Below are 11729 nucleotides of genomic sequence, written 5' to 3'. Positions count from 1 at the left end.
GAAGGCCGCCTCCACCGTCGAACCCAAGGCTGCTGCCCCGGGCGACCTCGTACCGCGGGAGAAGCCCAAGATCATCACCCCTCACCAGCGAGAGGCGAAGGAAAAGGCGATGTCCGCCACCACCAGCCACCACCGGCGTGCCGGCGATGGGAGGCGGGGAGGCCACAGCACATGCTATGGCCACCGCCCCCGTCCACCCATGCGAGAGGCGGGAGGGCCGCCGTCACCCCTCCATCTTCATCAGACCACCGCCGCCCCGGGGGGCGAGAGGGCCGCCGCCACCGCGCGAGAGAGACTCCATGGCCGCCGTCCCCGACGCGTCACGAGGGAAGGCCCCCGCCGCCGCCACGCCCCGAGGTCTTTGCCTCGGCGGCGGGAGGCGGCTAGGGTTGGGGGTCGGGAGGGTTGGGGTCGTGAGGACAATTGTATTGTCCTATTTAGCTGAATAGATGTTTATGCACATGAAACTGAATTTTGGCACTCGATCATAAAATAGCTATTCCCTCCGAATCAGTATAACATGCATGTACATAGTTTAAGATAAATTTTAACCATTAATTTGATCAATAAAATATAAATTGTATATCTACAAGATTTATAACATATATTCCATATTTTATTTAATAAAATAGTGATCAAAAAAAATTCAAACTACGGCGCATCTATTAAAACCTGATCCGGAGGAAGTACCTTGCTTTGCTTATGTACACTTCCCCGTCATACTTACACTGTCTCAAACAGAGCAAATCCTGATGCCCACAAATTAACACGTCCTAGCTATGCAAAGAATCATGCCGCTGCAGTTCCTACCGGAAGAAAATAAATCGAACGAACCGCAAATATATATCATGCAACAACCACTTTTTTTTTTTTTGTTGTTGTTGCAGAAATCGTCTAGCTTTCCTTGGAACCGAACACCCCCACGGCGGAGCCGAGGGAGGCGAAGGCGCAGACGAGCAGGCAGGCGGCGCTGAAGGCCCGGATAGCGAGCCACCGCGCCGTCCACGGAGCCACCTGTGCCTGCGTGATGTACATCTCGACGGGGAAGTGGATGGCTAGCGGCCAGAAGCTGAAGGCGCCGATCAGCCCGACCACCTGGTTGAAGTAGGGGAACCACACCGCCACAGCTGTCGCCGCCGCCACGTACGCCGTGCGATAGCACAACCTGAACACGTTCAAGTCGACGGAGGAGCCCTCGGTGGCGAACCACTGCTCTGCAAGCGCGAATGCCGGTTGGCTGTACACCTGGTAGCCGCCGAGGAGGTGGAGGACGACGCAGAGGTTGGCGAGGTCAATGAGCCAGTAGGGCTCGTAGAAGCCGAAGCCGGTGAGGAGGTTGCCCGGGGTGGCGTCGCCGAACGCCGCGTAGCCCAAGCACCCGCACCCAAGGTAGAAGAAGGTGGTGACCGCGATGCTAGCCCTCGACGCCTTCTTCATCGTCTCGCTCTCCGCCGGTGGCGACCTCAGTGTGTCCTTCATCATATACCATATCAGATCTCACGAACACCAAGCACAAGTGCATCTCATTCTCTATACTGGCCTACCTCTATTTCCAGCAGCACCAAGGAGAAAGGGTAGGCAAAGGCGATGTCCCCGAGGGCCTGCGCGACGCGCCACACCTTCTGCGTCGTGGATGCCAGTGCAATACCTCCGATTGCCCCCTTTATCACTCCATTCTCTGCAGGAGATCGAGGATTATAAATGTCTTTGTCTTTTGCAGATGGCGGTGTTCGTTCGAGTGCACTTTGCTGAATACGTTACGTACCGATCACTTTGGCAGCTCCGAGGCCGAAGCCAATGAAGGAGTAGGAGAAGGACATGACGGCGGCGAAGATGGAGAGCCACGCCATGTTGTGGAAGTCCGGTATCTGCGACAGCACCAATTGAGCGACGCCGAACAGGACCATGTAATACACGTCTGATCCCCCGCCGGCGGCAGAGCACGCCGGGGCGCCGTGGCCTTCAGTGTGGTAGCAGTTCGCTTTCTGAATCGCCCTGAAAATTAAATCACAGACTGTTAATTATAGCCCACAGAACAGTTCAATCACAACTTACAGTTGTTTCGGGTGAGGCAGTTGGGCGAAATTGCGAAAATGTGCTAAATTTAGTGCTCACATCTGTTAATTTTGGCAAAATTCGGATTTTGAAAGCACTCAATTCCTTGGGCATACGAAGTCTAGAATAAATTTCAAGCACTCAATAGTCATAAATAAATCGGTTTTGCTAGTTCTTGATGGATTGAGAATTAACTTAGTTCTCAGTCAACTTCCACACCATTGGATTGAATCCTGATTCGTGTTAGCTAAGTTGTAACATAAGTTCATATTCCCTCCGTCCCAAAATGTAAGCCATCTAAGGACTGGTCAAAAGTTAAACTTTACTAACTTTGACCAAATATTTAGAAAAATATATTTATATCTACAATATCGAATGGATTTTTTTTTAGGGTGAATCTATTTATGTTGATTTAGTACTGTAAATGTTTATATTTTTATGTATAAACTTGATCAAACTTAAAAAACATTGACTTTTGACTAATCTTTAGACACCTTACATTTTGGAACGGAGGGAGTAACATCTAACTGAGAACTAAAATCAATCGTGAACTAGTCACACCCTAAATAAATACATGTATATGAAAATGACTTTGATTCGGATCTTGTTTTGACCAAGCACTAACCCACTAGTCCACTACGGAGTACATTAGTAGTTATCATATTACTGAACACTTGTCTGCCTTGACACGCAAAAGTGGCTGACACCATATTCTTCTAGTAGAATGTCTCACAACTGCAATACAGCTATAAACTCGAGGTTGCCGCGCGAAACTGGAAGATCGCATGCTATATGAACTGCTATACGCATGTATAAACAGTACAAACTTCAATTGGAAATTTGGATTTCATTTTTTACCTCATACTAGTGGCGGATGTGAGAGTGTAGACCACGCTGCTCCCAAACAAGCTGATGCTAAGGAAAAAACCGCAAAACAAGCGGCTCTTCTCACCTGCAATTGCAAGCATGCCGTATCTGTCACCACTGTTAGGGCCAATAACTGAAACGCGCATTTTTAATTCTATCCTAAATTTCTAAAATACAAATCAGTGTGACGATGCGTATGTGTTTCAGTTGCTGTCTACATAATCTTTCAGAGTTATAGCGACCTCTAGCTTGACCCGGAAACTGACAATATTCATAGAAATAAGTACATTTTTCGCAAAAGAAATTGTTAAATTGATTGATAGCTTCAGCAGTTCAGCAATGATCACCTAGGTAGAGTCTCACGGCTTGCACGTAGGACTTGTTCCTGACGACGACCCCGTGCCCGTCCTCGTCGCGAGAAATGTAGCAGTCGGCGAGGAGGGAGGACTGCACCACGGTCACCCCGGCGAAGAACACGATCGCCGTCGGACCGCCGACCCAGCCAAGCTGCGCCACGCTCCACGCCAGCGACAGCACGCCGGACCCGATCACCGCCGTGATGATGTGCGCCATCGCCGTCCATACCGTGCCTGTCCATCAAAAAACTGAACATATTAATCGATCAGAATTCCGGCGGCAAACTAGCCCGTGCGTGCAAGCAAGCGATTACTGGGAAGGAGTTTCGGTTGCTCATGTCGCGTCACTTTGCTGCCGGCCGTTCTTATCCATACTCCAGAGTGGAATTGATGATGCTGTCAACTGTGAAGTGATGTTATAAATATTCCCAGTGAGTGATGGTGACCCGTCTGCAGGCAGTTTGGCCAAAACTAGCTAGTACTATCTCTCTGAACTTGAACAAGAGAGCTGGATGTGTGACGGACATGAATATTCCTTCCAGCCTTTGAGCAAATCCATGTTGATCATGCCGTAGGCCATGGCAGATGGTGGTTTGGTATTTCCATGAGGCATATAAACCCAGATATATAGTGCATAGTACCGATCGTGTGGAATAACGAACTAACTGGCTGTTTGGATGCAAGGAGAAGTGAAAAACACAAGAAATTAAATTAGTTAACCAGAAATGTCAGAGATGTGGGGGGGGGATTTGAACATTGAAGCACATATGGTTAGGAAGAACCGGGAAACAACAAGCTTGCATTAACAGACAATATAAAATGGAGCTACATATATATATATCTTGGAGCGACCACAACGCGATTAATTTGGCCTCGCCATGGATTAGCTCATCAGATACTGCGATGACTTACCGGTTCTTCTGACTTGAGGCTCCTCGGAGGGATTGTAAGAGGACTCCGAGAGCTTCTCTAGCAGCGCCTCCGTTCGGCGATCGCCTTCTTCTTCTCCCATGGCTCCTATTTGCTTCCGTTTTCTCTTCGTAATGGTTGCCCAAGAGACTAGGCTAGTCCATGTCAGATTTTGTTCTTACCAAATCCCTTGTAATATAGCTAGCGTCCTCTCTCAGTTTGATGTTCAGTTGATTGGTTGGTATGGTAGTGGAAAACTACAAACAACAAAAAAGATGGCACGTCAGGAGCTAATAAAACAATTCGGAGTCCACCACATCAGCTAGTGGACCGAAGGCTTTGTGAGTTGCCCCTTAGACTTGCATCATAGGGCGGTAGCTGTGAGCATATGAAGATCTATGTAGTAGACCGTGTCTACACTCAAGAAGTGAAGAAGAGAAGAAAGGGGGGAAAATGTCGGAAGGGAAAGATTTTCGTTCAACTATGAAACCGGAAAAGAACAGCACAAGTGAGTTCCCGCGGAATGCGACGATGATGCCTTCAAGAAGGAAGCGACGCTTAACACCGCCATCGCCCGCCAATCTTGACACGGTTTTCACCGACAGCCGCGAGTCCCCAACTCGGCGAGAGCAAACGGAGAGGCCAACAAAGATGATGCCTTCGCAGGGGAACGACGCCAATAGCCGCCGCCATCATCCGCCAAGAACGAAGTCAAGGCTCGGTGTTCACCGGTGGCCCCTTCGCCGCTAGCTCATCGTCGACTAGATCTTCATCGCCGGGGTAGAGGGATCTCGTGATCCGCCACCCCATCAACCAGCCGGCCTCCTCCGGCGAAGAAGAAGGCCGCCTCCACCGTCGAACCCTAGGCTGCTGCCCCGGGCGACCTCGTACCGCGGGAGAAGCCCAAGATCATCACCCCTCACCAGCGAGAGGCGAAGGAAAAGGCGATGTCCGCCACCACCAGCCACCACCGGCGTGCCGGCGATGGGAGGCGGGGAGGCCACAGCACATGCTATGGCCACCGCCCCCGTCCACCCATGCGAGAGGCGGGAGGGCCGCCGTCACCCCTCCATCTTCATCAGACCACCGCCGCCCCGGGGGGCGAGAGGGCCGCCGCCACCGCGCGAGAGAGACTCCATAGCCGCCGTCCCCGACGCGTCACGAGGGAAGGCCCCCGCCGCCGCCACGCCCCGAGGTCTTTGCCTCGGCGGCGGGAGGCGGCTAGGGTTGGGGGTCGGGAGGGTTGGGGTCGTGAGGACAATTGTATTGTCCTATTTAGCTGAATAGATGTTTATGCACATGAAACTGAATTTTGGCACTCGATCATAAAATAGCTATTCCCTCCGAATCAGTATAACATGCATGTACATAGTTTAAGATAAATTTTAACCATTAATTTGATCAATAAAATATAAACTGTATATCTACAAGATTTATAACATATATTCCATATTTTATTTAATAAAATAGTGATCAAAAAAAATTCAAACTACGGCGCATCTATTAAAACCTGATCCGGAGGAAGTACCTTGCTTTGCTTATGTACACTTCCCCGTCATACTTACACTGTCTCAAACAGAGCAAATCCTGATGCCCACAAATTAACACGTCCTAGCTATGCAAAGAATCATGCCGCTGCAGTTCCTACCGGAAGAAAATAAATCGAACGAACCGCAAATATATATCATGCAACAACCACTTTTTTTTTTTGTTGTTGTTGCAGAAATCGTCTAGCTTTCCTTGGAACCGAACACCCCCACGGCGGAGCCGAGGGAGGCGAAGGCGCAGACGAGCAGGCAGGCGGCGCTGAAGGCCCGGATAGCGAGCCACCGCGCCGTCCACGGAGCCACCTGTGCCTGCGTGATGTACATCTCGACGGGGAAGTGGATGGCTAGCGGCCAGAAGCTGAAGGCGCCGATCAGCCCGACCACCTGGTTGAAGTAGGGGAACCACACCGCCACAGCTGTCGCCGCCGCCACGTACGCCGTGCGATAGCACAACCTGAACACGTTCAAGTCGACGGAGGAGCCCTCGGTGGCGAACCACTGCTCTGCAAGCGCGAATGCCGGTTGGCTGTACACCTGGTAGCCGCCGAGGAGGTGGAGGACGACGCAGAGGTTGGCGAGGTCAATGAGCCAGTAGGGCTCGTAGAAGCCGAAGCCGGTGAGGAGGTTGCCCGGGGTGGCGTCGCCGAACGCCGCGTAGCCCAAGCACCCGCACCCAAGGTAGAAGAAGGTGGTGACCGCGATGCTAGCCCTCGACGCCTTCTTCATCGTCTCGCTCTCCGCCGGTGGCGACCTCAGTGTGTCCTTCATCATATACCATATCAGATCTCACGAACACCAAGCACAAGTGCATCTCATTCTCTATACTGGCCTACCTCTATTTCCAGCAGCACCAAGGAGAAAGGGTAGGCAAAGGCGATGTCCCCGAGGGCCTGCGCGACGCGCCACACCTTCTGCGTCGTGGATGCCAGTGCAATACCTCCGATTGCCCCCTTTATCACTCCATTCTCTGCAGGAGATCGAGGATTATAAATGTCTTTGTCTTTTGCAGATGGCGGTGTTCGTTCGAGTGCACTTTGCTGAATACGTTACGTACCGATCACTTTGGCAGCTCCGAGGCCGAAGCCAATGAAGGAGTAGGAGAAGGACATGACGGCGGCGAAGATGGAGAGCCACGCCATGTTGTGGAAGTCCGGTATCTGCGACAGCACCAATTGAGCGACGCCGAACAGGACCATGTAATACACGTCTGATCCCCCGCCGGCGGCAGAGCACGCCGGGGCGCCGTGGCCTTCAGTGTGGTAGCAGTTCGCTTTCTGAATCGCCCTGAAAATTAAATCACAGACTGTTAATTATAGCCCACAGAACAGTTCAATCACAACTTACAGTTGTTTCGGGTGAGGCAGTTGGGCGAAATTGCGAAAATGTGCTAAATTTAGTGCTCACATCTGTTAATTTTGGCAAAATTCGGATTTTGAAAGCACTCAATTCCTTGGGCATACGAAGTCTAGAATAAATTTCAAGCACTCAATAGTCATAAATAAATCGGTTTTGCTAGTTCTTGATGGATTGAGAATTAACTTAGTTCTCAGTCAACTTCCACACCATTGGATTGAATCCTGATTCGTGTTAGCTAAGTTGTAACATAAGTTCATATTCCCTCCGTCCCAAAATGTAAGCCATCGTCAAAAGTTAAACTTTACTAACTTTGACCAAATATTTAGAAAAATATATTTATATCTACAATATCGAATGGATTTTTTTTTAGGGTGAATCTATTTATGTTGATTCAGTACTGTAAATGTTTATATTTTTATGTATAAACTTGATCAAACTTAAAAAACGTTGACTTTTGACTAATCTTTAGACACCTTACATTTTGGAACGGAGGGAGTAACATCTAACTGAGAACTAAAATCAATCGTGAACTAGTCACACCCTAAATAAATACATGTATATGAAAATGACTTTGATTCGGATCTTGTTTTGACCAAGCACTAACCCACTAGTCCACTACGGAGTACATTAGTAGTTATCATATTACTGAACACTTGTCTGCCTTGACACGCAAAAGTGGCTGACACCATATTCTTCTAGTAGAATGTCTCACAACTGCAATACAGCTATAAACTCGAGGTTGCCGCGCGAAACTGGAAGATCGCATGCTATATGAACTGCTATACGCATGTATAAACAGTACAAACTTCAATTGGAAATTTGGATTTCATTTTTTACCTCATACTAGTGGCGGATGTGAGAGTGTAGACCACGCTGCTCCCAAACAAGCTGATGCTAAGGAAAAAACCGCAAAACAAGCGGCTCTTCTCACCTGCAATTGCAAGCATGCCGTATCTGTCACCACTGTTAGGGCCAATAACTGAAACGCGCATTTTTAATTCTATCCTAAATTTCTAAAATACAAATCAGTGTGACGATGCGTATGTGTTTCAGTTGCTGTCTACATAATCTTTCAGAGTTATAGCGACCTCTAGCTTGACCCGGAAACTGACAATATTCATAGAAATAAGTACATTTTTCGCAAAAGAAATTGTTAAATTGATTGATAGCTTCAGCAGTTCAGCAATGATCACCTAGGTAGAGTCTCACGGCTTGCACGTAGGACTTGTTCCTGACGACGACCCCGTGCCCGTCCTCGTCGCGAGAAATGTAGCAGTCGGCGAGGAGGGAGGACTGCACCACGGTCACCCCGGCGAAGAACACGATCGCCGTCGGACCGCCGACCCAGCCAAGCTGCGCCACGCTCCACGCCAGCGACAGCACGCCGGACCCGATCACCGCCGTGATGATGTGCGCCATCGCCGTCCATACCGTGCCTGTCCATCAAAAAACTGAACATATTAATCGATCAGAATTCCGGCGGCAAACTAGCCCGTGCGTGCAAGCAAGCGATTACTGGGAAGGAGTTTCGGTTGCTCATGTCGCGTCACTTTGCTGCCGGCCGTTCTTATCCATACTCCAGAGTGGAATTGATGATGCTGTCAACTGTGAAGTGATGTTATAAATATTCCCAGTGAGTGATGGTGACCCGTCTGCAGGCAGTTTGGCCAAAACTAGCTAGTACTATCTCTCTGAACTTGAACAAGAGAGCTGGATGTGTGACGGACATGAATATTCCTTCCAGCCTTTGAGCAAATCCATGTTGATCATGCCGTAGGCCATGGCAGATGGTGGTTTGGTATTTCCATGAGGCATATAAACCCAGATATATAGTGCATAGTACCGATCGTGTGGAATAACGAACTAACTGGCTGTTTGGATGCAAGGAGAAGTGAAAAACACAAGAAATTAAATTAGTTAACCAGAAATGTCAGAGATGTGGGGGGGGGGGGGGGGGGGTTTTGAACATTGAAGCACATATGGTTAGGAAGAACCGGGAAACAACAAGCTTGCATTAACAGACAATATAAAATGGAGCTACATATATATATATATCTTGGAGCGACCACAACGCGATTAATTTGGCCTCGCCATGGATTAGCTCATCAGATACTGCGATGACTTACCGGTTCTTCTGACTTGAGGCTCCTCGGAGGGATTGTAAGAGGACTCCGAGAGCTTCTCTAGCAGCGCCTCCGTTCGGCGATCGCCTTCTTCTTCTCCCATGGCTCCTATTTGCTTCCGTTTTCTCTTCGTAATGGTTGCCCAAGAGACTAGGCTAGTCCATGTCAGATTTTGTTCTTACCAAATCCCTTGTAATATAGCTAGCGTCCTCTCTCAGTTTGATGTTCAGTTGATTGGTTGGTATGGTAGTGGAAAACTACAAACAACAAAAAAGATGGCACGTCAGGAGCTAATAAAACAATTCGGAGTCCACCACATCAGCTAGTGGACCGAAGGCTTTGTGAGTTGCCCCTTAGACTTGCATCATAGGGCGGTAGCTGTGAGCATATGAAGATCTATGTAGTAGACCGTGTCTACACTCAAGAAGTGAAGAAGAGAAGAAAGGGGGGAAAATGTCGGAAGGGAAAGATTTTCGTTCAACTATGAAACCGGAAAAGAAAAAGGTACTCCCTTCAACCCATTTTAAATGTTACTGATTTAGTACAAAGTTATTAAGTGTTACTGATTTATTACAATTTTATACGAAATCGGCAACACTTATTGATTATTATGAATTGTAGATATTACATAGAATGGGGACGACTATACGATGCCCATGTTATGATTTTGTTTGAAGAGGCAACCGCCAACTCAACATACCATGCTAGTTGCAACGTGCAAAGTTTTCAATGTCCCAGTGGTTGTTGCTTGGCCTAGGCGTGGCAAACATAGATTAGAAACCACAACCCTAAAGAGTGTGGTCTTGGACAAGGATGCCACGGTTGACATTGTAAGAGGTGGTATTATTGATAGCGCAGTTGGATGCGTAAACTACGCTATATCTGACAATCCTACTGCCAATTGATGAATAATTGGCCGGATTCTCGTAAAGCTTCATATCAAACATGCTTAAGCTCACAGGACATACACACATGTTGCTCTTTTTCACATATCAGGTGTTTGTCCATAGCTCCCTCAATTTTAACGCGGTATGTGCTATCAGAGATGATGAGGGGAACCAACGAGGATTGGACCTAAAATCTTGAGCTTCAGCCTCTGGAGCTGACGAGGATTGCAATGGTGGATTCTCGGACAAGCAAACACAAACACAACAGGAGACGATGGTGGATGGAGACACTGAAATCATCGCCCCCCTCTCCCAGAAGGCGCGTCAAGCAACCAACACCCCTCATCGTTTTCGCAATGTGTGTGTGCTTGATAGCCTTTGATACTGGATTAAAGGGATTAGATATGGTTTGTCATCTCAGACCTCCCTTCACCCTTCACTGTCCGAATAATGCGTGAAGATTGCTGGATTGGGTGATTTCGGTGCGCACCCATATTTTTTATCTGGCCATTTGGTTTCAGAGGGAGCGCTTCGAAACTCTGCTGGTTGTTAATATCATGGAGTTCATTTTCTTTCCATGGTGCTAGTGAAGAAGGTCATCAAGCCGAGATCGGTGGAATAACAATGGTGGTCGAATCTTGGTGGTGAGGTGGAATTGGCTTGGTGCTTCGTGACTTGAAACAACGACTGGTACGTGGAGGCGACTGCACAGGAGAAGTTCAGAGTCTTATCTTTCAGGGTGAAAATTCAAGGTCTGGTCTTAATTGGTTGTGCCTGGCAATGTTCTTGTTGAAGGCATTGTTTTGAGAGACATGACTTTCTTCAGGGTGAAAATTTAAAATCTATGATCAGGCGACGAAATCGTGTGTGCATTGTTTCCTTCTTGGAGACGTCGCTTATGGAGAAACTGATCTTCTGGTGTTGTCTTGGTGGTGTCAGTGTTGTTGTTTCAAGTTTTAGATCTCTGTAGCGGACATTTCTTGTTTGTAATTTTTTTCTCTTTTTTTGATGTGTGCATCCTTTATGCCATTAGGGCATGATGTTGTTGCAGAGGCTATGTGTAATTGGTATCTCCACGATATTAATATATATTAATATATGCTCCTTATCGGAAAAGAAAATCTGAGACATCACTTGTACATACATTGTAACTTCTCCTCAAGCCAGACACCCCCACGGCCAAACACTGGATGAATACCAGTTTCCTCCCGCACAAACTGATTTTTTTTTTTGAAACGTGGGCAAAAACTTTGTCCCACTATTGATTAAGAAAAATAAAGTAAAAGTTTGACTTATTACAACTCCTTTAACATCCATAACCTAGCTTCTATTTTAATCTTATCGAAGATGACTTACGAGGGTACGTGCTTGTTGTTGAACACCTTATCATTTCGTTCATTTCAAATCTCCCAACAAACCTCTCCCAAAGCTAAGCACCCTCACGGCAGAGCTGATGGAGACAAATGCGCAGACGAGCATGCATGTGGCGTTGAAGGCCTGGATGGTGAGCCACCGCATCGACCACAACATCACTTTCGCATGTGCAAGGTACATCTGGACGGGGACATGCAGTCACTTTTTTTCTCGTTCCCCTCTCACCCCAGCGTGGCGACTGGGGGAACCCTAAAA

General features: G+C 47.9%; 2 protein-coding genes across 2 annotated transcripts; both read right to left on the bottom strand.

Moving 5' to 3' along the window:
* Positions 1 to 680: 680 nt before the first annotated feature.
* On the bottom strand, positions 681 to 4483 carry LOC127306362 (probable amino acid permease 7). Its single transcript, XM_051336978.2, has 6 exons — positions 4191 to 4483; positions 3270 to 3512; positions 2914 to 3007; positions 1766 to 1995; positions 1545 to 1678; positions 681 to 1473 (listed from the first exon to the last, which is right to left on the bottom strand). The coding sequence occupies exons 1-6, from the start codon at positions 4288 to 4290 to the stop codon at positions 895 to 897; spliced, it is 1380 nt and encodes a 459-aa protein (XP_051192938.1). The 5' UTR covers positions 4291 to 4483; the 3' UTR covers positions 681 to 894.
* Positions 4484 to 5703: 1220 nt separating this feature from the next.
* On the bottom strand, positions 5704 to 9510 carry LOC127306363 (probable amino acid permease 7). The gene is made up of 6 exons (XM_051336979.2): positions 9217 to 9510; positions 8284 to 8526; positions 7928 to 8021; positions 6789 to 7018; positions 6568 to 6701; positions 5704 to 6496 (listed from the first exon to the last, which is right to left on the bottom strand). Exons 1-6 carry the CDS (start codon positions 9314 to 9316, stop codon positions 5918 to 5920), a joined length of 1380 nt encoding a protein of 459 aa, XP_051192939.1. The 5' UTR covers positions 9317 to 9510; the 3' UTR covers positions 5704 to 5917.
* Positions 9511 to 11729: the final 2219 nt, after the last annotated feature.

This window comes from Lolium perenne, chromosome 6, assembly GCF_019359855.2.
Source record: "Lolium perenne isolate Kyuss_39 chromosome 6, Kyuss_2.0, whole genome shotgun sequence".
In the NCBI taxonomy this organism is placed as follows: Eukaryota; Viridiplantae; Streptophyta; class Magnoliopsida; order Poales; family Poaceae; genus Lolium; species Lolium perenne.
The sequence above is the reverse complement of the archived record's forward strand: the minus strand, read 5'-3'. Positions and strand labels throughout refer to the sequence as shown.